At 43.1% G+C, this 25,872-nt stretch overlaps 1 protein-coding gene across 1 annotated transcript in view; it reads left to right on the top strand.

The window, feature by feature from the left end:
• The window catches only part of EEFSEC (eukaryotic elongation factor, selenocysteine-tRNA specific), a 332,250-nt gene extending 307,174 nt beyond the window's left edge, over positions 1-25,076 (top strand). Inside the window, exon 7 of the mRNA XM_069083816.1 lies at positions 24,080-25,076. Coding sequence (XP_068939917.1) covers positions 24,080-24,273 — 194 coding nt within the window. The 3' untranslated portion in view covers positions 24,274-25,076. The remainder of the gene's footprint in view (positions 1-24,079) is intronic.
• The last annotated feature ends 796 nt before the right edge of the window (positions 25,077-25,872 follow it).

Here is a 25,872-nt window from a genome sequence, read left to right as displayed (position 1 = left end):
TTTCCTCATCTGTAAAATGAGCTGGAGAAGGAAATGACAAACCCTGCAGTATCTTGGCCAAGAAAACCTGCAATGGGATCACAAAGAGTCAGATACAAGTGAGCAGGAGCAGCAGCCGATGTCCTGCATGGCATCTTGCCAACTCTCCGAGGCACTGGCATTGCCCAGGAGGTCTCAGACACTACGCTGTGGCTTTGTGGATGCTTGTTCCCCTCTCTCTTGAAATTCAGTCTTCCATCCCAGCTCTAATTGCCTGAAGAAGGCAGGTGCCTGGCCTGCGCTTTTCTTCCCCTGGCATTGTTAAGTGCGACAGTTTAATGGGAGCTGCCTTAATTGTTCAGGCTATCTCCATCACCCAGCTTATCACTCCACCTTTAAATCACAGGCTGTGATCATGCTTTTATTTGATATCTCATCATTTTTAATTTCTTTTAATGTAGTCTTGGGGTTTGTGAATCAAACTGATAGATAGAGACCAGCTGACTTCCCTCTTCTCACCTTCTCTTTCTGGAGGTCTACTTTGAAACATAATATAAAAATTTGTTTAAAGCATTTTTATGTCAGATTGAAGGAAAGGTTTTCATCTAAACCCCATGTGTCTAATAAAGTAGAAACCCTTTTTCTATTATTCACCATTTTCCCTAGCCCTGCTGTTCATGCATTTCTAGGTATTATAGGACTATTGCTGTCAGAGCATGTCCTTAGTTCTCCCTAATTGAATTTTCACCTGTAAAAGGCCAACACTGGAAGACTTTTCCTTGCATTCTCAAGAACTGCTTAAGCCTTTTTCTTTGTTCCAGAATCCTTTTGCAATTGCTCCATCATCACTTACAGTAACATGATAGTGGTATGTAACCAAACATTCCAAATCAGTTTCCCTATCTCACAAATAATTATATACCCTTAGAGCTCCATTTGGCCCACGTGACAAGATTTGTTCAGCCCGTGGAAGAGCCTCCATTTCCCCCCCAGTCCCTTGGATGTACCCAATATTTCAGCCAAACAGACTTTTCATTCCCAGCCCATGCTTTATAATGTTCCTTTATACCTCATCACCACCTGTCATATTCTGTGCTCATCTTTTAGGGCCAAATTTGAATGCTGCCTCCTTTATGACACTTTACCTGATCTGCTCGACTTAAATAAGCCCCCCCCCCATCTTCTCAGCACCCACAGCAGCTTTACCTCTTGGGTCCCTTGTCAACTTCTTCTTTGTATTGTTATTGATGTGCTTGTTGCAGCAAGCTCTTTTAGAGTATAAGCACCTTGAATGTACCTCCTTTTCAACTTTGTATGTCTCATAAGTGATCAATAAATTGTTGTTGAATTAAGTTGAAGGGCATACTCTCAACATCTTTTTTTTTTTATCTCAACCATTTTTCTCCTTCTCTAGAGGCTTTCAGTGGTCAGTTTTAGTGAAATTGAGCACTTTAAGAAGCATTGAGTAGGAGCACCGGCTCCAGTGTTGGGACGACCTGGAGATCGAATCCTGGGCTCAGACACTCGGCACCACACCCAGAAATAACTGGCCGTGTAACCTTGAGCAAGTTACTTAACCCTGATTGCTTTAAAAAAAAAAAAAAGAAGCATTTATGGGGGGGGTGTCATTCAGTACAGTGTTTTATATTACTTTGAGTGTATGGCTGGAACTAAGGAAATAGAAAGATCTGGTCTGGTGATAATTTAGGGATACAGATTAAGGATTTTGCCTTTATACTAAATGGCCTCAGAATGATGTGTGCTTTTATAGTTCTTATCTGTGCCTTTATGGTTCTTCTGCCTCTTCTTTTCACTTTCAGATGTCCCTTTCCACTTGCTTCTAATGTATATTTATTACTTCTAATTCAGTGGTCCTAATCATACCTCTCCTACCAAGCAACTTGAAAAAGGCTTTGTGACCAGGTCTGTTCATTTCATGGTACCCCTTTTCCTCCATATTGAGAGGTTTTTTTGTTATTAGTCTGATTGTAGATAACTAAAGGATTTCTAAGATTCCTTCAAGATCAAATATTCTGTTACTATAAGGAGGTCATTGTATTTAAATTAAAACGCAAAATATCATAGAATCATTGAATTAGGGAGTTGGAAGTTTTATTAGTTGCCATCAAATCCTTATATAAAAAGGATCTCCCAGTACAACATACTCAGCAAGTAGTCATTCAGTCTCTGAAGCCCTTTAGGGAACTTGCTCGCTCTTGAGGCAGCCCATCCATTTTTAGGTAACTAATTGTTGGGAAGGTTTTCCTGGCATCACACTGAAATTTGACTCTTTTCAACTTCTGCCCATTCTTCTTGGAGCTTGCACTGGCTTTGGAGTCAGAGGACTTCGATTCAAATCCCACTGCTAATACTTACTTCTCATATAATCTCAGGCAAATCACTTCCCTTGGCCTCAGGTTCCATTTCAGTAAGATAAAGGAGTTGGATATAAGTTACCTCTAAGGTCCCTTTCAGTTCTAAGTCTGTTGTCCTATGATCCCAGTTTTATCCGTGGGGATCAAACAAAGCCTTCCAAATATTCGCAGATAGTGGTTATGTCCTCCCCAAGTCTCTCTACCACAATTAAACAGTTCAAATTCATCAAGACAAGCCTTAGATGGTTCTGGTGGCCCACTTGGGATGTTTTCCAACCTATTGTTATCCTTACTAAGTTATGGCTCCAGAACCGAGCATACAACCCAGCCTCCTCTGTTCACCTTTCTCTGGATTCACTCACATTTCTAAATTCTCCATTGTAGCACTCCAAACCAAGATCTAGCATTCCAAGTGGTGTCTGGTTAGTGCTGAATTCAGTGGGACTGGCATCTCCCTTCTTTTTTGTGGCTTCTTGAAAGATCAGAATCTTCTGTCTCTAAATGCAAGAATTCCCTGGGGCCAGCTTCTTTATGTGTGTTGGAAGCTAGATTCAGCCTTCAGGAGTTACCACCTGTGGCCCCCTTGGGGCAGGCATCTTATTCCCTCCACTTGCCACCTTCTCAGTGTGGAATATAGGAGCCAAACTGTGATCCCTGAAGTGAGCATAGCCATGAGTCCAGTGGGACTTCCCTTAAGGCAGTATTCTAGCATTCTTTTTTACTGCAAAAGCCAACTAACAGTGAAGACACTCATTAAATTGAAAAGTTGGACTAGGTGATTTTTGAGATCCCTCCCAGCTATATAGCAGTCTGAGATTGTATGAAATATTAGCTAAACATGGGGACAGTATCAGAAAACATTTGATTCCAGTCTCTGCTTTCTTTAATTTTTCTGATCATTAACACAAGCAGAAAATCTAATTGAGTAGTTCTCATACTTGAGATTGGCAGTGGTGGAAAGTCAAAAGTACAGTGTTTAGAAAGATCTTGTCCTCTCAAGGTTCTAAGTTCTCAAAAAAGTTTAAGATAAAAAAGAAGTTTAAAATCCATGAACATCTTAATCATTTTGTTTTGTACGCCAGAGATTAGGGAAACAAAAATTAATTCCCTCACTCTCAGCTCTCTGTTGGCTCCCCATTTTCTCCCTGTGGTATTCTGATCAGGCAGTCTGTCTTCTACCAGGGTTCCCTCCACAGCGTCTTTGTGCTTTCCATTCCCCAGGGGCCTGGCCTTGGTTTTAATTCCCATTTTCAGTTGCTAATGTAGGAACTGTTAAACAACTCTTCCCTGAGTGCCACCGTCTGTACAATGTCATTGTAAGTCCTAAAGTGCTATATAAATGAAAGTTGTTTATCATTATTATTGTTATAATTGAATTGGGTCTGATTTGGTTTGCACCTCATTTTGTAACGAGACATGTGGAATAGTAATGTTCCATTAAGCAACTTAGTGAATTTGAAATCCACATTGATTAAATAAGGGACTAGTCCAGCACAGATTTCTTTTGGATAGCCACAAAGGCTGTTTAATAGTTTAGATTTCTTTTTTCTTCTTCCCACTTGTCATGTGTGTATGTCTAGAATTAATGAAGTGTTTCTGCTTAACACCCCTGTGTATGTCACCCCAGGTATTAGAGCAGTTAGGAACTCGTCAATAAAATTTACAATATAATAGAACATTTTGTACTGGCATTCAAGGATTTTTAAGCACTTTATGATCAAAAAGACATACTGTAGCAAAAAGAACACTAGACATTAGGAGTTAAGGGATCTGCCTTGTACACCCAGATTTGTTTCTACCTTGTCATGTAATCTTGACCAAATCTCTGTGTTTTAGTTTCCTTCTATTTGAAACAGGGATGCTAATCGCTGGGGTAGGCCTGGAGTCAAGAAGACTCCTCTTCCTGAGTTCAAACCCAACCTCAGACACTTAGTAGCTGTGTGACCCTGAGCAAGTCACTTAACCCTGATTGCTTCAGTTTCCTCATAAAATGTGCTGGAGAAGGAAATAGCAAAACATTCCAGTATCTTTGCCAAGAAGTTGGTCACAAAAAGTTGGACACGACAGAAAAATGACTGAACCAAAAAACTAACCAAAAAAAGTAGAAATCTCTGCCCTGCCTATTTCAGATGATTGTTGTGAAGAAAGAATGAAATACGTGGGTAAGAGTGCACTGAAAACTAGGACAGGCTATGCACAAAGTCATGTTACTGTGTGTATGGCCCAGGGGCCCAGAGGTCATGAGACTCTTCTCAGGTCTTGGTAGGAACTGGTAACAGGACTTAAAAGAGGACCTAGCAATCCTAACCCCCTGCCCCCTCAGCCCCTACTGTAATTACCAAAGAGACCTTCATCTCCTGGCCCTGAGTTTTCAATTCGATCATACTATTTCTCTTAGACTATAAATTACAACAATATTCTCATAAAACAAAGAACTACTCATTTAGTAAATTCTTCAAAGATATATCCCAAATGGCTTAGCAGTGCCCCTGCTCATCCTGGATACGTCTTGCCATCAGCTTCTTTTTTACTTTATCAAGTCTGCTTCTTAAAGAATCTTCTGGTTGATAACTTATTTCAAACAGCCCCTTCCTTGTTTAAGCAGAGTGGACAAAAGTGGCAAAGGAGACTTTGTGGTTCCCTGAAACTGAGCCTTCAGGCCATGGCACCATTATTGTGTTTGGAATGTTCTACATATGCATGTTCAAATGTTAGTACAGCAATGCACCCCAAAGGCAAAGCTCTGCACCATTAGCTCCTTCTTGTAACATTGATAACTGAAAGCTGCCTAGACACTTAAAAACTGTTTTCCATTTCATGGATCTGCTAAGATTTAAATTCATGATTTCATTTTAATTTAGTTAATGGCAATGGCAATATAATGCAATCTGTTGAGATGCTAGTGAATCTGAGATAAGCCAAGATTCTTCATCTCTTACAAGGCCTTCCCAGACCCCAAAATAGTGGATTCCTCTCCCCCTTGGGGAAGCAGTGCACTGCAGTGGAAAGATTACCAGTCCCTTAGTCAGGAAACCTGAGACCTAATCATGGCTCTAAGCAGCACTTTTGAGACCTTGGAAATATCATCAGCTCTTATTTGTTTTCTTATCTGTAAAAGAAGTGGTTGGACTTGATGAAGTCCCTTCCAACCTTCCTTGTCCCTTCCTCTAACCATTAGCTACTCCCTCCCTCCTTTCTATGACTGTAGTTCCAAAATTAAAAGCAGGAATTCCATTCTCACTCCCACCCCTTTGTTTTGGAGTTTGTGGGGACTCTTGTGTGTGGACACTGCGACCTCATTGAAATACAGCCCTTCTAGTCCCCTGCATAAATGGTGTGTCAGAGGGAGAATGAAGAATCTGCTAGGAAAGAAATTCAGAAAGATGGGCTATTGTAACTTGGGAATGGAAATGCCATGGATTGTGTTTTGGAAAGAAGGACCTTGAACATCAGCAAACCAGTTTGATTAATAGGAAAAAACCTAAGAAGTGGATAATTGAAAGCTCTCCTGATGCTCCTGTATGATGTTTGACATAGGGCATTCATCATGCCTTTGTTTTCTGATGGCATAGTTTTGCTATTTGGCTAGATCAGATGCTAAGTAACTTCTGATGAATTGATAAGCTGTGACTTATACACTGTTACTCTTGAGTAACTAACTGTGTGTGTGTGTGCGCGTGCGTGCATGCGTGTACATGCATGGATGAGTAGCAGTGAATGTGGCTGATCCATTTCTCTGCCTGTGTGGTATGAGGCATACATACAACTCTTAGCTCATTCCTATATGAAAACCTTTGTAGGTCAAACAGAGAGGATAAACTTTTGAACTCAGAAGCTTTCAAATTAAGTGCATGTGCTGGGACCACCAGAGCTGGGATTCCCAGAGGGCAGAGCCAGGCCTCGCTCCCACCCCCAGCTGCCCACTGCAGCAACTGCCAGCCCACACCACCCTCCCTAGCTGTCCTCCCTGCCCTTTCCCTGTTACCAGAGAGGACAGCCAGCAGGTAGGTGACTTCTCCCTTCGCTATGGAAATGGGACTGATACAGTAATCAGGATGCCACATATGGAGCTTTTTAAATTACTGCTTTTCAGCCTTTTGTTAGCCTTCATTATTCTTGAAGATTTTTTTCAAGTCATAAAAATGACATTTTTAATATGCAGAATTTTTTAAAAGCAATATGAAGAATACTTTTTTTGTCAATAAGCTTTACCTTTTAAACCAGTTATCTTAGTTTCTGCTCTAGGTATTTTAATTGAAGATTAACTCCTGTTAAAGAGTATACACATTTAGGGAGTGTATATTTGGAGTATTAAAATTCAGCTAGATAAATAGTGGGGATGAAGCAGGCTGCCCACTGTAATTGCAGATTGCACCACCTAGAATGGGATGTGGGGGGGAGGGGGAGCACGCGCCCAGGCCAACATTGTCCACAGCACTCAGGTAGCTTTGGGGCTGTCACTGACAGAAAGGGGATCAAGGGCATTACAGGGCTCTCCATTGAAAGCGTTTTTTTCTTTCTGGGGCCGATAAGGTCAAGGCTATAAATCTTATTGCTTGGGCACCAGGTAGTTGCCTTCTCAGCCCATGGACCTGGGGAAGTAGTTTCACAGAACAGTGAGTAACAACTCCTCCTTTTCTGCTTTCTTTTCAGTACCTGGAAATTAGATGAGGGGGGTTCAATGGACAGGAAGATCTTGTGCAGGAATTAAAAGACTGTACCAAGCTTGGGAAAGCCTTCCAGTATTCTGGTCGGGAGATCAGAGTGCATAGTCTTAGAACCAGAAGGGACTTAGAGGTCATACTGGTTTTACAACTAAAGAAGCTAAGGCGCAGGGACCTTGTCAGGGAGATGTCACACAGCCAATAAGTGACAGAGCCATGATTCGGATTCAGGTCTAGGGACTCCAGATCCATCATTCTTTCCACTGGCTCAAAGCTGTCTTCCTCCCTCCTTCCAGTAGGCATGTCATTCCCTAGGCTGTGGTCCACTCCTCCATGTCCTTCTGTCCTCAGAGCATTTGCAAAGAGGAGTAAGTGGCATTCCTCTCAGCTTTCTTTTTTTTTGCTGATCAATACCTTCCTGTGGCACTGCCCTTCACCAGCTGGGGTATTAGCGTTGTTTGGATTTGAGTTTTCTAGGAGGGAACTTTTCACCAGCTCTCAAATACCTTTGCAAATGAAGGGAAGAATAGCACAGAGAACACTGAATGTTGGATAAGCCAAAGTTCAGCTACAGAGTAGAACCCCAATCTAATAGCCTTCCATTTTTTGTGGTTTGGTTAATACTAAGGGCATCCCTCCCTTGCCTGGTCAACCCACAAGTCTTAGGACACAAAACTGTCTTGACTCTACCACAAGTCTGTGCTCCCTTCCTCCCTCCTAACCAACCCAGACACCTCTCACAGTGACTTCCTAGAAGACTGCCTTCTGATACTGCCTTCATCAGTAGTCTTAACTGCTTTCCTGCCCCACCCCACATCCAACAACCAACACCTCCATCACGGTTATCACTTATTCTGCTCCTAGGCACTTGGCCAAAGGAAGACCTGGCCTGTTTGCTGAGAGATGGCTTTGCTTTTGCTCCTCTCTCAGCTTTCTTACTAGCTAGCTTGCACTGGGCAAATCTTTTAACTATTTGTGCTTCATTTTCCTCATCTGTAAAATGAGGACATAGAATTCTGTGGCCTCTGAGATCCCTTCCAGCTCTTAATCTGTAATTCTGTGAATATGCATTCACAACTTCAAACTTTTAAGTCATGGAAGCCCCTTCCTTCCCTCTCCCTCTTGCAGACACTGAAGACCTTGTCCTCGTTTTCCAGAGAAGCTGGAGATCGTCAGTCATTAACCAGTCAAGTTATCCCACTCTTCCAGCATCTTCCCCAGCATCCACTGTCCTCTCCTTCCCAGTATTAAGGGAAATGACTCTTCCATTATCTTTGTCTCCCTGTTCCATCCATTCCTGTTCTCGTGGATCTGTTTTCTTCAACTTTTAAGCACATGCAGGTTTCCTTGATCCTAAAGAAAGTATCCCTCTTCCCTCTGATCTGGCTGTTCTCAAATTGATGACCCTTTTTCCCCAGTGCGTGAACACCCTCCCCTCTCTGCATCTCCATTCCATTTTCTCCTCCATAAAACCCAGTAACATGCTTTTTGCCTATAACCCTCTCCTGATACTGCCCTTGCTTTAAGTTGCTAATGCTGTTGGGAAATAGGTACTGGGAAAATCCCAAGACCTATCCTCTGTTCTCTGTAAATTGCATAATGTCTATTTAATGTCTTCTGTGTACAGAACATTCCAAAGATATGGTCCTTGCCCACAAGGAATATTTTTCTAAAAACAAAACCAAAAATCAGCCCTCAGACATTTAATACTTACTAGCCGTGTGACCTTGGACAAGTCACTTAACCCCAGTTGCTCTACCTTGCCCCCTCCAAAAAAAAAGAAGCAAAAAATAAAAACAAAACAAAACCATGTTTGGTCTATGTGTGTATATAATAGCATTGTTTCTTTAAAAGAAAGTATTTTTAAAGAAGACTTCTTACTCATTCAATATTTGTTAAATGTCTGCTGTGTGTAAAACACTGATGCCCCCCAGAATAAATGAGACCACATTCTTGCTTTCACAGAGCTTATAATCTAATAGAAGAGTACCCAGATGATTACATTATATAGCCATAGAATTATAAAATGTGAAAGCTGGAAGGATCTGTAGACCATCTGTACAACCCTTACATTTTATAAGTGAGTAAACTGAGTCAAGTGACTTGCCCAAAGTCACATAGATGTCAGTGGCAGGGCCAGGACCCAGGCTCAGACACTTTCTCTGTGGCTCCATGAATTCATGACTTCTTGTTCAAAGAAAAGGCACTTGTATGAGCAAGCTGGGGTGTGGATAAGAACAGGCTATAGCGAAAACAGGGCCTTCACAATGGTCTGGAAGCATGCTAAGAGTTTCCATGGATAAAGATTGAAAAATAGGGGGAAGGGTATCCCAGACATAGTAAAGCCTAAGCAAATGGTGGCAGGAAAACATGGGGTATGTTTTAGGAAACAAAGGGTGGTTTCATTTAGATGGAGCAAAGAGGACACAGAGAGTGTAAAATAAGGCCAGAAAAGGTAAGTTGGTGCCACAGGTTTAAGGGCCATAAGTTCCAGACTAAGGAGTTTGGATCTGGTAGATTATAAATTCTACTATTGTAAGACAGTCTTATAATTAATAATAATAACAATAGCTCACATTGATACAATCCATTTACAAAGCATTTTCTTCACAGTAAACCTTTGGGATTCATCTTTGCATCCCTAGCACATTGCCATGCACATAATAGGCGTTTCATAAATGTTTGCTGAATTGAAATTATTTGGCAGTGGGGAACCTTTGACGGTTTTGTAGCACGGCAGTGGTACAATTTGAGTTGATCTGCTGACCAGAGTTGGCCTGCATTGCTTATTCTATTGCATCTAGAGGTCTGGCTTGTTTCTAAAAATAGTTTGGAAGGCTTTTGGCAAATTCAGGGTCAGACTGTAAGCTCTTTAAGGGCAGGGATTTCCATCCATTTTCATTTGCTTCCCCTACCACTAAGTTTCCATGCAGCAGATATGAATAAATGTTTATTGAAGGAATAATCCTTTGCCCAATAGTCAGAAAGAATCCTTCAGGGGAAAGAAAACTCAAAGTAGCTCAGTTTGTCCATGAATTACATGAAAGGGTTAGGGGTTAGATTAGATAATTTTTTAATTCCCTTACAGCTCCAAATCCTACAGCTATTACTGACTTGCTTCATGGGCCCACTTTCTCAGAATATGAACACTAGAATGCAGCACCCTTCTTCATTGTCTGGTAGTAAAAAGGTTCATCCCAGATGATCCCTGATGGAGATGAAAAAGCATTCTGAGATCAGTTAATGATTGAGAAGAGAATTATTCCTGAAAAATGAATCAAAGAAAATTATGAACCAATAGAATAATTATCAGTTTTTTCTGGTTTTAGTTGAAAAGTGAATTTTTTCTCTTTACTAGCAGTCAGCAAACTAGCTTTCAAAAAACTTTCCAAAGGAACAGATTGGATTAACTGCTTAATTGAATTGAATTGAATTAACTTAAATTCATTGTATGAACACTCACTGTTATTGTCTCTCTTTCCATCTTATCTGTCTTGTCTGTCTCATACCTTGGTGCCCTTCTGCAGCAGGATTATTGGTGTTCTGGACTGGAACACAAGTGAACTGTGAATAGTGTGTAGTGTCTGGGACAGGGTTAAGACCTAGAAAAGTTGCTGATCATTAATAGTGCAGCCGAAAATAAATGTGCCTCTGGTCTGTGAAGAAGCGTTTTGGAAGGAAAATGCAATCCCTAACATCCCTAACACTGGCATTGCTCACAGGCAATCAGAATCAGCATTACCATAATTCTGGAAATGTAGGGAGGGATAGGGAGAGACTTGTGGCCTGCTGACACTGTTTTCCACGTGGTAACCCATTTTGAAGACCAGTGTCAGCCAGTCCCATGTGCCAGGATTATGGTCAGCATTGTGTTCTCCATAATTAAATTACGAAAGAACCTTCTTTTGTCAGACACTGACTCTCTGAATTGTGCACTTTTTTTCATTAGCTGTGGTAGCAACTAGCTTGCTGTAACACCATCCCATTCCCATGTGCTTTTCCTCACTTGACTGTAAGTGGTGAAGAGGGTTGAATATGATCATGTCTTGTACGCTGGCATGAGTGTAGCATGGGCAGAGGAAGGGTATAGCACTAGGAGAGTGTTGGCAGGAAAGAGAGAGGGCCACCGTGCTTCCTTTGATCTGAAAGTGAAAGCTTTGGGACTGTGGAGGATAGGGATTATGACTTTGTGTTTATAATCCTGTGAAGGACCAGGGGGGTCTCTTCAATCAGGTACTGTCTCCAGGAGTGCAGATCACAGCCCTTCTTGTCTTCTCACAAATCCTCCACATGAAGGGCCCTCCACGTTCTTGGGCCGCCATTACATTTCTTGACATTGCATGAAGACCAGTAGAGCACATGTGGGCTCTCCTGGGGCTGATTATTTCTCACTCCATGATGGATCCCTTTCTGTTCATATATTTCTCTTCTCTGGTAATATCTAGCAACCTACACATGGCCATTGTGCATCTCTCCATTGTGCTTTGGTTAACTTGTTTTAATTCTTTGTACTTTCTGCCATATATGTGTGTGTATATGTGTGGATACACACATGTACACATGTATTTGTATATATGCATATATAATGACATTCTGTCACATGTCCCCACATCTGTATGTATGTGTGTGGATAGATAGTGCAGATAACAGCTCATATTGACATGATTCTTATCCTTGACTCCTTAATCCTCCATGTATCATCTCACCTATCCAATCAGTGCCAATCTTAGCACTTCCACCTGTATAACATCTCTTCCTTGTGACCCTTTCAGCTCATGCACTCACCTCCTTAGGTCAAGCTTTATCACTTCTCTCCTAGACAATTCTGTCACAAGTCTCTTTCCAACATCAGCCCCTTTCCATATAGCTGCAAGACTGCCTGACCATGATGTTCCCCTGCTCAGTGAAGTGACTCTCACCCACAGCCTTCCTCTCTGGTCTCTGTGCCATTGCACTGGGCATTCACACCTGGAATATCTTTCATCAGCTTCACTTCACAATCCCTCTCTGCCTTCATCATGAAACCTTTGCTCATCCTCCCCTCAACCACTTTATATTTAACCACCTTGTATTTGTTTTTATTTATTCTTTTCATGTTGATTTTCAACATCCTTAATATGTAACTGCTTATATCAATTACCTTCCCAAATGTAAATTCCTTAAGAGTAGCAAGTATGTCACTTTTTGTCTTTGTATCTCCGCACCCAGCACAGGGACAGAGATTTAATAATCATTTAAGTGTTGATTGATTGATTGTCATATAGCTTGTATGTATCAGAACCGGGATTCAGTCTTATATCTCTAGATTCCAAACTTAACACTTTTGAAACAGCCAGAATAACTCCTTGGCCTTGATGAGTTGGACTAAAATGGGAAGTAACAGACACTAAATAAGGTGTCACTTGTCTATCAGTGGAAAGTGCAGTGTTACCCTGTGGCCAAACCCTTCTGGAGCCACTGCCCCTCCATGTGAGCATGGAGGAGGTTACCCGGGAGCTATCCCCAGCCCAGTGCATATTGTTAGATGGGCTGTACATACCTGGAAACAGACTCTGAATTGTGTGGTTAGTGTGAGTGCATAACCAAAGCAGAGGTCTGCGTGTTGTATCGAGAGAGGGAGCCTCTCATCTTTTCATTTCAGTTTGGCTTTTAAATTCCAGGCACCAAAAGGATCCAGAGACTTTCTAGGACAGATAACAGCACTGCAGTGAAGTGCCTTCAATTCCTTTTACTGCCAAGTGCAAAAATTGATTTTCCATTTTTTAAATGTTTACTTTAGGTATAAACACATACCTGCATATAGCACAGACATGGGAGATCCACGGGCAGATGCATGTGTCACCAAAAAGCTGAAGAACAACTTGACTTCACATGCACAGTCCCTGGGACCATGCATCCTCCTTCTTCTTGTCACCCTGGCCATCTCAGATTTTATAATACAGTTCACGTGGGTGATTGAAAGAAATTTTTTATTTTATGTTATTTCAGATTTCTTTGTATTAATAAAAAGAATAAAACTATATAGTGCCTTTTGCCTCACCAGGTTATACACACATGTTGCAAAGATCATATATTTTACATCTATTCAAAACCATTTCTTACCTGAATTACCTCATTCTTAAACACAGCACATACCCATTTTCACTTAAGATTTCTTAAGATACTCTCAGGGACAGCTAGGTGACTCAGTGCCCAGAGTGCCAGGCCTAGAGTCAGGAAGACTCATTTTCCTGGGTTCAAATCCGGCCTCAGATACTTACTAGTTGTGTGACCCTGGGCAAGTCACTTAACCCTGTTGTTTGCCTCAGTGTCCTCATTCATAAAATGAGCTGGAGAAGGAAATGGCAAACCACTGCGGTATCTTTGCCAAGAAAACCCTAGATGGGGTCTGGAAGAGTTGGACATGACTGAAACAGCTGAACAGTAGAGAGGTACTCTCTACTTCTGGGCTGCAACTTGTCCAATACTTTAGTTTCTGTACCCTGAATTCATTCTTTGGGTTCAGGTCAAACATCTCTGAATCCTCTGTCTCTCAACCAACTCAGATGTTCCACTGCCAGGTCTCTCCATTTTTCTCTTATACCCAGGTTTTAGATTATCTGTGATTCAGTTCAAGTCAACAAATATTTATTGAGCACCTAACAGAAATTTAAGAAGATATTCTGACAATTTTTTTTCCTGGTAATAACCAAAAAAGCAATATTTTGAACACCCAGTAAGTAAGCTACAAGAATTATATAGTGTGTGAATTAAGTAAATGAAAACTTTATTTAAAAGATTGAAAACAAAACAGCACCACATTTTGTACCCCACCTTCCTTCTTACCTTCCCCTCCTTTTCCCTGTAATTAAGTGAATCTTTGTTCATGTAACGCTGTAGCTTGGTATACAGGCTGTTTTAAGGTGGGTTTTTTCTTTTTATTAATGAAGAACCTTCCAAATAATATATTTGTGTATGTGTTTTCTTAGTTGCCCACCCCCTCCCCTTCTTCCAAAACCATGAATACATTATAATTTCAATTTACATGGTGTGAGAAAGATTTCTGTACAAGGTCCTTTTTTGTTTTTGAAGAATTCATCATCCCAGTTAAGAAGCTTAATATAAATTAAAGGAGGTATTAAGGAACATTAAGACATCAAAATGTGGCCTGTTCTCTTTCCTTGCGATTGCTCCAAATGCAAACAAGTTGAATAAAAAGCAATCAAAGGGCCCGTTTGGAGAACATCGAGTGTGCCGTGGAGAACCTTTGGTGAGAGCACAATTCAAATAAAAAGCTTTTTTTGTCTTCCTCCTCTTCCTAATTCCCTTTGTTGTGGTGACAACAGAGTACAAGGCTGATAAAAATTTAATCACCTTATCTTTTTAAAGCAAATTGCATATTTGTTTACACACAATATATATAGGAGGAGAGGAAAATCTGGTCCTCCCCCTAACTGCATTGAAAGCCCTATTCTAGATATATAAAAATTGAAAAATAAACTGACTAATAGTTTTATTTTTTATTGTAAAGTCCTTGTTATTGACAGTGGCTTAAATAAGGAGAGCCCAGAGAAGGTGACTCACTCCCCACCTCCAGTCAGGGACTTGGCCATCTTGATTCTCCATGGAGGCAGGACTAACAGACTGAGACCCAGATCTGTGTTCCAGTTGGAAGAAATTGAAGAAATTAACTGAAATTCTAGTCAGATGTATTAAACCTGCCCCCTCCCTCATAATATTATATATATATGAAGGTTCAACATAAAAAGCAGTTTAAGAATTTTGGTTTGGCCTTTCCAGTCTCTTTCACAGAGATGTTAGCTGCTCCTGCTGACATTAAGCCAGGCTGCCAAGGGTAGACTCCTCCCTCTGCTCCCCCTGCCCCCAATCTGCCTCATTCTACTGCTGACTTGTGGCTACCCTTGAATTCCCGGCAGAGCATCTTTCTCCTCCAAGGGAATGGGCTTGGGCTTTAAAGCTTCCACCCCTAGTCAGACTGGGACAAAAGGTCCTGAAAAAGAAAACAAGTGCCCTTGCTACCAGAATGGGCTTCTGCATGAACTCTGCCCTTGTCCAGGTGCCCAGGGCAAATCCCTCTTCATCTAATGGATGGCTGTCCTCCTCCCCACATGACTTGTGCACCCTGAGCCAGGCTTTCTCTGAACAGGAACCTGAGCCAGGCTTTCTCTGAGGCTTGATCAGCTGTCACAAGTAACCAAGTAAAGAGCTTGTTAGCAGAGTTAGCACAGTTAGCAGAGATGGCCTCAGTCAGACCAAGATGATTGTGGTGCCCAGTTGTGTGGGAGGGGCCAGATAGTGTCCTCAGAGCCTTGTTGCTAGTCCAGCCTCCTCTCCCCTCCCCAGAGCTTTCTGTCGACAGATGTTCAGTCAGTCCTCGGACCTCTCATTCCCGTGTCTTTGATATCCATTCTTTGCTCTCTGTTGCCACTGCCATACTCCCAGTTCCAGTCCATCCTGCCCTCTATAGCAGAGTACTTTCCTAATGTGATTACAGCTCTACCCTGCCCAGAATCCTGTGTTCTCTCTCCCTCCTACCATCACCCCACTGCCACCATTGCTCATAATGATTTCAAAACTCATCTATTTAACTTGGGAGATACTCTCCAGTTTGGTCCACTTGCTGCCATTCTAACCTCAAGAACTGAAGGAGCTAGTTGTGGTTCCTCGTTGTAACAGGACTCTTAGGAGCACCTGGGATCCTTCTTGGAGCCCTGTTGGTTGGGCACATTGTATGAGTGTGCTGAGGATTTCCTTCTGGAGTGCAGCTGGTACTTGGAATCACACAGTGTCACTCCTAGAAGGGACTTAGAGATCATCTCTTCCAGCTCCTTCATCTTGCAGGAAAGGAAACCCAAAGGCCTATAGAATGAGTTGCCTTTGGTCGCAGTTACTAACAGCGTCAGGACTCAAATTGAAGTCTCCTGATGTCAAATCCAGTGTTTTTCCCACTATACCATACTGGGATTTAGCAATCCCATTGCCTTAATAGCGATACCTGTCTAGAGTTTACCCCAGCATTTGAATGGAGCTAAAATTTCTCTTTCTGTTAGTTTAGATTAAAGTTGAGGTTCCCAAAGGTGGAGTCTTTGCACCCCAAAAACTTAACATTAATACACGGAGACTTCTCCAACCATTGAATGGGATAAAGAATTCTTCCTGAGGATGACCAGATGCAGTCTGCCCAGGGTGAGAGAAAGGACAGTCTCAGAGTAAATCACTGCAGGCTTTCATATTCACCCTGCCTCTTAGAACACCTAGCCCAGGAGGGGAAACTTCTGACCTTCCTTCTCAAAGCCTCCTCCCTTTGTTTGGCTTGGTTTCTGCTGTTGTTCTAAATCTATTAACAACTTCTAATTACAAGACAGAAAATTACGTAGCATTTTCAGTTGACCAGAGTACCTCAGGGACCGATTACAGTACAAATTACTCTGAACTGTTTGGGAAGGAATTGGTTCCCACTGTGGCCAAAGCTAGGACTTCCCACCGTAAATGGAATGGTGGGGACAAGAGGACCCTTCATTAACAGTCTGGCCTGGGACATGAAAGTGACGCCAGCAATTGGAAGCAATTTGCTGGACTGTTTGATGAGTGTATTAATTATGGCACCCACAAGCAGCACTTGGGAAACTGTTTTGTTTTCCAGCATTCTTTCCTGATTACTTGCAGCAAAAGCCAAGAGACAAAACGTGCCTTCAAGGATTGCCAGCGAGAGTGCAGCAAGAGCCATTGTGCCTTTGTGTACAATTGGCACTTGGTTTCTGAGGGCCACGGCCCTCTCGATGAAAGCATTTTCCCAAGTAACTGCCATAGGCTATGTTTCACTCAGGGTCAGCACCCCAGATTTAAAACTGCCCCTGTCTCTTCCCTTCTTCCTTCTCTTCTCCACCTCCCCCCTCCAGCCTCAACCACCTTTCCCAGGGTTTGCTAGTATTTATTCAGTAACCAGAAGATGGCGGCATATTATCCCAAGGGGCTTTCACAAAAGACAGCTTTTTGGAGTGTTTGTGATTCTTAAGTCCATTGGCTCTGATACAGCATTTCTGTCCCTTCTCCGTCATCTCACACTGGTTGGACACCAACCAAGAATTTCTCTATCATCTTTGCACTCCTGGGAAATTAGCCAAGAGTTTCTGCCATACCTGAAAGCAGAAAGACTAGATCATGTAGACTGAGAACCAGAAGGAACTTGAGAGGTAAGAGAGGGGGTGCTGGAGTGCAAAGACCTCCACATTCGGGTCCAGCTGTGCTATTTACTACCTGTGTTTTCTTGGTCAGATTACTCTCTGACACTCGGTCTATTTCATCTTTAAAATGAAAGGTCTCTAAGGTCCCTTCTGATTCTTAACCATAGCTCTGGTCCTCTCTGCTGTGGAGCAGCTTTTCCTTTCTCTCCCCTCTCAGCTTCCTCCTTTATTCCCAGAAAAGATGGATTCCTGGGCCAGGCCCAGGTGATCAATAGATGCTTCAAAAAGAATCCAGACTTTGAGTCCTATACCAGTAGAGCTAGAGAAGCCAGCAAGATGGAAAAGCCTTTGAATACTGCAGATTTAGAGAAGGGGTAGAAAGATGGGATCACAGGTTGGGGATGGCAGAGTGTGGCAAGTGGTTTGTCATAAAGGTAGAAGTCAGGGAAGATCTCACATATTGTTGGCTAGTGAGAACAGTCTGATAGCAGTCTTGACAGTTAAGAACTTTCTGGTGGGATACTATGTACTGAAAATTAATGGAAACCATTCCAGATGGATAGATGACTGCTCTGTTCTTGAGAACTTCCTCTACCTCTCACCCACCCCCAATCCAGTTTTCCACTCCAGCTGCTTGCCTGTGGTCCCAGTGTAGCTCATGTGTCTACAGTAACCTTGACTGAAGACATTCTTCTGGGATTATAGTTCCCACAAGTCAGTGGTGGTCTGGAACTCTGGGTATATGCTGTTTGCAGTATGGCTGTTCTAGTGTCACTTCTCTCTCTGTTGGTTCTTCCTGGGCACCAAGAAATTAATTCAATGTTTTTTGAGGTTTTTTAAAGTCTATATCCCTTTTTTTTTTTTTTACCAACAGCTTTTTGCCATAACTACAATAGAGACTTTTATCACCACAAATACATGTACATAGACAATTAAGATGAGCAAATTGGTACTCTTTATTCTCCATGTCACCGTTTGGAAGGCTCTGATTAGAGTGTGTGGCCTGGAAGCTGGGAGCCCTAGACTCCGGTACTGACTATCGCTGGCTTACTGGACAGCCTTGGGTAAATCACTTACCATCCCTGCACCCCCTCTTCCTCAGCACAGACATGAAGATATTATAGTAAACAACTTCCAAGATATCTTTCAGCTTTAACATTCTGTAAAGGCTGTGACAATCACTCATTCGTTCCTCCATTTAACAGATATATTTATTAAGCATCTGCTATGTACAAGGCACACAGCAGGTCCTTGACTTCAAGGGGGTGATCACAATGTGGACACAAACCACTCTGACATAAAACAGAATATGATGACGTGTGAGGCACACAGAGGAAGGAGGATGGATAAGGGAAGGCTTCAGGGAGCTGGGGTTCAGAGTTGGGAATAGTATTCCAGGCATGCCAGTGATGACGACAGCGATGATGATCATGATGACACAATCTTATATTTGTGCAGAATTCTATCTTTTCCAAGGCTATTTCACCCTTTATTTAAACTGAAGATACATGCACAGTGCCCAAAAGAAATGAGGCAAAAAGCTTTACAATTCCTTTAAAGGACTTTGCTTCTCCTTTCTTTTCTGTTCTTTAGGCCCAGGAGGACCTTTGATATGTGGCTAGAGGCAGACCTCTGTGGTCTCAGCTGAATGCTTATGGGGAGCATAAACAGCAGGACAGAAGAGCCTGTCTGTCAAATGAGGGGATTGGACTAGATGACCCCTAAAGGCTCTTCCAAATTTAACATTTTATGAATCTGTGAGCAGCATGAGGATACGTGGGAAGAATTAAGCCTCATCTTGTTGAAAATTATAGGAACCAATCTTCAGGGCTGAGTTATTATCTATAAAGGTCTCTGGGAATGGAAAGAGCCCGGCATGTGCTTACTCAGTAGTAGGAATAGAAGGCAAGGTTCTTAAAAACTTATGCAGACTGACTTTAAAATTAACTTTTTCAGCCCTCCTGCAGGGCCAAACCTGAGTCTCCTGGGCTGAGGATTGTGCCTGCTGATATGATGATTTCTTCATCTGGACATAAGCATAGATAAGAAACCAATATCAAGTTTCTAAGGAAAAACAAAAAGCTAATGCTTCTCCTCTCCCAAAATGCCCCAAGGGTTCAGAGCTAAGCCTGCCCTGGATGGGCGTATTTTACACAGGTGGATTGACCTTATTGATGCCAAGACCTTGGTGTTGGTCCTCAGGAAGAATCACTGCTCATTGGCCAGGCATATGGATATCCACTTCCTCAAGGCGGGGTGGGGGTGGGGGGACCCGAACTGAAAAGCAGGGTGAGAAATGTAACACCAAGGAGAAAAGTGACCCAAGTTCATTTCATCGTTAGTAATCCACTACTCCTCCTGCCAGGACAGGTGTTGGGAGGAGGGCAGGGGGGATGGCAGAGAGAGAATGACAAGCAGAACCCTTTGGCCTAGGGAGAATTTGGTGTTGGTACTAATGTTGATAGAGATTGGTGACCATTTCCAAAGTGGGCATGCTGATTACCACCTTTTCCATTGTTGCTTGTTGTTAAGAGGCACCATTGGAAATCCTCTTGTGTTTGAAGCTAAAAGGTCTGAGTTCTTCATTCTGCCCTTCTGCCATACTGACAGCTATGCATAGGCAAGTCACTGAACTTTTCAGAGACTTTGTTTTTTTATCTGTAAAATGGGGATAATGGGAGCGGCTAGGTGGTGCAGTGAATAGAGCACCAGCCCTGGAATTAGGAGGACCTGAGTTCAAACGGCCTCAGACACTTTAACACTTACTAGCTGTGTGACCTTGGGCAAGTCACTTAACTCCAATTGCCCTGCCCTTCCCCCTCCAAAAACAAAAAAAGAAAAGAAAAAAAATGGGAATAATAGTGCCTGTCTAGAGGCAGTTCTGGGTTCACTGGATAGAGTGCTGGTCCTGGAGTCAGAAAGACCTGAGTTCAAATCCAGCCTCAGAGACTTACTAGTTGTGTGACCCTGGGCAAGTCACTTAACCCTATTTGCCTTAATCCACTGGAGAAGGAAATGGCAAAGCCCTCCAGTAGCTTTGCCAAGAAAATCCCAAGGACAGTATTGGCATGCTACGGTCCTTGGGACACAAAGAGTTGGACATGACTGAACAACTGAGCAGCAGCAACAGTGCCTGCAGCCTGCCTCATCAAGCCAGTGTGGAGATTGTGCTGTGAATCCATGGAAATGCTCTCTGTGGAAAAGTTGCCAAATTAGAGCAGCAAGGGCAGGGAGCCCTGTCTTGTTCCCACTGAGGCCACGAGTGGCTGGCTCTCATCAGGGAGGGTCTCGCCTGTCCAGACCAGGGAAGCCAGGACACAGGGACAGAATATGTTGGACTGTAGCAGGAAAGACTTGAGGTCTCACAAGGAGGGAAAGACAGCACACAACTGGACGAGCAAGTCAGTAGTGTCCCTCCTTCCTCTCCTGCCCACATTGTGCCTACAAAGCATCCAGAGCTGTTTCCGAAAGAACACATCCCCATTCCCTGCCTTTTAATCCAATGCTGCAAAATCTGTGCTTCCTAGGATTGAAATACACCAGCCGTCTCTAATCCTTTCTCAGCTCCAGTAGCCAGGCAGCAGCTCTGTCCCAATAGCACGAAAAGCTGTGAAAGAATAGCCACCAGAAAGTCAAGGAAAAGGCTATATTAAAGGCTCCTGATTTCTGGCCTCCCATGCTAAGACCCAGAGTCAGCCTATCTGCGAGCAGCTTTGGGGCTGTGTTTGGCTGGAGACTCCTGAGAGGTTGTTTGTTGGTGATAGCAGGTGATGGATAAGATGGGGCCAGAGAAGTTCCTGGTGATCAGCCCTGCCGTGGCAGATTGTCCGTTAATAATATTAGTGTATAGGCACTTTCCAACCACAAGACACTAGAGCCTGATGACTGATACAGAAGTCCTCCCAAACTTGTTCAGCTTAATCCATTTGCAACTTGGAAAAAATAAGGTAATTGTCCAATGGAGAGAAAAAGAAATCTATTAATATTTGCTACAAACCCAGGTCGTACAGACAGCACTTAATTAATGGAGCAGATTTCTCACTGTGTATTCAAGCTAACAGTCATTGTTCAGGGGAGATTAGACCCTTAATGTAAGTTAGTAAGTTAAACTAGACTTCCATCTAAAAATATCCGTCATTTCAGCTATTAAAGGGCTGATGTCTTCTTCGGTGACAGATATATTTCCCTTCATTTCCTTGGTTTTATAAAATGTAAAGTATGCATTGTGTGTAATGCGAGAAATCCACGGAGGTAGATGAAATGGAGATTGTGCCCCCGCCTGTCTCTCTCAGCCTGCACCTTTGAGCCGCCCGTATTCCCGAGCCTCTTCAGCCCATAGACCTCCTGGCACCAGAGAGAAAAAAACAGCAAATGCCATTTGTCAGGGTCTGATGCCAGCCACCTAATCTGTTTGCAGAATGAGGGCTAGGGGGATCTGATTAAGTAATTTAGATACCTGTGAGTTTAATAATACCTAAACTGGGGTTGGCCAGCAGCCTAGGGTTTCACTTGTAGGATCTACCACATTCTTCCATCTCTCCTGTTAGCTACACTTGCACAATACCCTGTCTGAACGGAATGGGTGTGGAGTCTACAGATTAGACACAGTTTGGCCTTGGTTTTGGGGCTTTTGCTGCCTGGGCAAGAAGGGAGATTTCCTTTTATAAAAACACACACACAATTTGTTACAATAGAATCCAGTCTGTCCCAGGTATTACCCTTAAAAGTTATTTTCTGAAAGTTTTTTTTTTTACCCAACACAAATAATGTTTCCTTAGCCTTTTTTATTTTAATATTTTTTAAAGTGTATGAAATTAGATAGGATTTCACCCAAACAGGAAGTGAAGTTGCTTCTATCAATAAAAACCCAACAACACAAGCAGGGAAATTTCAGAGTGATGGATGTCCGTTGTGTTATAGCTGCAGTTTTGATTGGAGAAAGTACATCTTTCCAAGAAGATGACCTATGATTCTTCAGATATTTCCTTCATAAATGTAAGACTCTAGGATGTCAGAGCTAAAAGGAACCTGTAGACCATCTTCTACAATCTATCCACTTCCATTTACAGGTGAGGGCCCTGAGGCCCAAAGAGGAATTGATTGCCTAAGATCACAAGGCTAATCTGTGCCTGGCACTTTGGTGTGGCAGGTACAAGAAAAGTACCCATCACTTGGATGACACTTTCCAGGTTTCAGAATGCTTTCATGTAAATCTTCTCATTGACTAATTTCATTTACTGTTTTACTAAAAAGTTAATGGCAGTTGGATCATGTTTGGAAAATGTACTAGTGCTTGAGATTCCCCAAGCCAGGACTCTTCTTAATGTAATACTACCTTTCACCATCCCCGCGTGTCCCCAGATTTGAGTTCAAAGGCAGCCGTGCATTTAAAATCAGAAGACATAGGTGACTTCTGGTCTTGCCATGTTCCAGCTCTGTGACCTTAGGCAGATCACTTCTAGCTTCTGGTTTCTTCACTTACAAAATGAGGAAATTGGGCTAGATAGTCTCCAAGGACCTATCCAACTGTAGTAGTCTTAGTCTGTCATATCTCTCTCTGTGAAAAAGCTAAAAGCTCCCTGGTCTGAGCAAATAAAGAGTACTCTGAGTGGCTCATAGATGACCTGTGGCATAAGATAGAAAATGGGCTCTTCTCCACTAGCCATGGCCCTCTCCAGGAGCAGGGAGGCTCTGGGTGCTTTCAAGGAGCTAGAGGAAGAGAGAATGCTCCGACCAGTTCCACTGGTGTAGAGGCAAACAGAATTTGGGAAAGGAAGGAAATTGGGGGTGGTTCGCTTTGACACCAGTTCCGGTACTGGCTTTCTATACCACCCCCTGGCTGCCAGTCAGAGTAGAGCCAGTGAACTAATCAGCTGTAGGTGCCCCCTTGCTATAGCTCACCTGTGGGAGAGCCCTCCTGTCTGTATTCCCTTGCCAGCATCTCAGCCTTTTTGTTCACCCCAATGTATGAGAATGCTGATCCAAATTTCAGTGCTGGGGGGAAAGAAGCTGATTAAGTGTTTGAGATACGGTTATGTGACGCCACAGGTTAGAATGCCTGAGCTGAAACTGGCCCTGTGCCAGAGAGCGACGTTTCAGGGAAGAGGCAGCACTGACCCGGCTTCCAGCAGGTTCTCTGGCCTCTGCTGTGGGGAGGAAAAGGGTCCGTTTCAAAGCGCCTCCCGGAGCAGGCCCTGCCCTGCCTGCCATCATGACTGAGGCTCCACTGGCTGCTGTCTCTGATCTCTAGGGGATAGCCCTCTGGCTTGGCATATCCAGAAGACAAGGGGAGATCTCCATGTTCAGAAGCCACAACCTCAAGCGCAGTGTTTCCTCCTGCCCCTTCTCACTGCATCCTTTCTACTTGATGGGCAGTGAAAAGATGAGGGATGAGCTGGGCCAAATGCCTCGTGTGGGACTGTTAGTGCCTTCTCCTGTAGGGAGAGATGGATCCATGAGACTTAGGGCAGAGACTGGAGAGCATGTGTCAGCGGGAGTTCACTAGGTTTGGGCTTGGCAGGGTCTCTTCTCCAGCTGTTCAGTTTAATGACTGCAGTGCATGACTTCAACTCTTAGCCTGTTCCTCATCATACAAAATGAAGAAGATTATACTTACGATACTTTGTTATGAAGAAAACACTTTATAAAACTTAACTGAGAGCTATTATTATTCCAAGGGCAAGGGGAATAAATAGAAACCATGTCAGCTTAAGAAAAGGAGACCAGAGACCCAGTGCTAGGGCCTAGCACACTTGGGGCAGCATAGTAAGGAAATGAAGTAGCCTTGTGTGAAAAGTCTAGATGTTTCCAAGTCAGCTTTTCTTTGATGCGATACTCTGCTTTTTGGATAAATTCATCTCTTTCTTTTTTATTCTAGATGGCCTTAACCCTGACACCAAGAAGCTTCTAACCACTGCTACCACCAAGAAGAGAGCTAAGGCAGGAAAAGGAGAAGTGACCAAGGATGATGAAGGGTGCAGCAAAGCCGACCCTGCCCAACATATCTCTATCAGTCTCTGCTTTAAGAGATATGTGTTTGATGCACAGAAGAGAATGGTTCAGTCTCCTTGAAGTACAGCCCTGCCCACTGGGCTTGGCCCTTCCGCCAAAGAATCTCAGGTTATGGGGGATTGGGGCCTTTGCTTGGACGCCCTCACTGTGCCTAACTAGGCTGTTCAAATGTGATTCCCTCAACAGTTCTGAATTACTTCCCCCTCTTGTCCAGATGGATACTCCCCCTCCTGGGATGAGCTGCCTAGAGGTCCCAGATCGGACTTCCAGCTGATTTGTCAGCTAGCCTTCTGACTGAGGCTGAGGTTCACAAGGGGTGAGAGGATGAAGGGATAGTTGTCTTTGCTAATATGAACAGAAATCTATTTGTAACCATTTTATAACTTCCCATGTAAACCTTTCTCAGAGCACCATTTTTTGAGTCTGGGGATATAGCCAATCAGATCAGAAAGGAAGAAGAGAAAGAGAGAACACCAGGAAGGAAGAGTACAAAGTAAATCAGACTCCGTAAACTTTTGCCTTTTCAGAATCTAAAGGTTTTATTAGGGACCCAGGGAGTCCCTTGTTGGGAAAGTGTCTCTCTGTTATGTTTGGGTAAACCATAAGAAATCTCTCCCAAGAGGCACCAAGTTTAGGAGCTGGTGATGGGCAGCATGAATCAAGACCTGCATCTTCTGAACTGGAAGCCTGGGAAAGCCACCACTGGGCCATCGCTCCTGAAATCTGCCTGTCCCCAGGTTCATTCCTGTACCTCAGCCCATGAACAAAAGGAGGAGGGTGGACTGAGGGGCTGCTCTCTGAGGTCCTTTCTAGCTCTGATTCCTATGATTTCTGCTTGTGAATAAATCTCCAGTGTCCAGGCACTCATGATTGCTGCCTCTTCTTGTTTGTGGTGGTGTTTAATTGGGATCAGATGTGGAAATGAAAATGCAGGTCGATTCTCATCATACAATCCTGTGATCTCAGAGTGGTTCCCAGAGTCTCTCTCTGTCTCTCTCTCTCTCTGTCTCTCTCTCTCTCTCTCTCTCTCTCTCTCTCTCTCTCTCTGTCTCCCTCTCCCTCTCCCTCCCTCTCTCCCTCCCTCTCTCTCTCCCCCCCTTCTGTCTCGCCTCCTGTGTCTGTCTGTATCTCTGTCTTCCTGCCCACTGGATTTTTTTTCTTTCAGTTGCTGTCGAGCCCACTTCACCCTTTCTCTTCTTAGGAACTGCCTCTGAACCCCAATTCCTCTCTCTTTCTTATTCAAGCCATAGCTCCCTATCCCCTGGCTTGGCTCCCAGCATCTTCACTCATCATCACTCATCCCAGGGGTGTGGCAGAACCATTCCCCAAGGTAGAGCATGTGCATTAATTGAATGTCCCAACTGCCAGAGCCTTATGAAAGAGTCCTGGAGAGAATGCTTTGTTTTTAAATCTCCTTTTGTATGTAGAAACAAGTAGCTATAATAGTGACATCTGCAAAGACAGTGTTCATTTTCTTATCTGAATTCTTCTGGAAAAGTGAAAGCATTAAGAGCACTTCCAAGGAGACAACAAATAGCACAAATCAAGCACTGATGGTATGGTAGACGTTATTTTTGGCACTTGAGAAGGGAGAAGGCCGAGGACCTCCTCTCCATGACTTTTAGCCTTTAAGAATATTAGAACTTGAAGGAGTGGTAG

Source organism: Petaurus breviceps, unplaced genomic scaffold (assembly GCF_028583685.1).
Source record: "Petaurus breviceps papuanus isolate PSGF00001 unplaced genomic scaffold, PetGlider_PUasm1.0 174, whole genome shotgun sequence".
Classification (NCBI taxonomy): domain Eukaryota; kingdom Metazoa; phylum Chordata; class Mammalia; order Diprotodontia; family Petauridae; genus Petaurus; species Petaurus breviceps.
The sequence above is the reverse complement of the archived record's forward strand: the minus strand, read 5'-3'. Positions and strand labels throughout refer to the sequence as shown.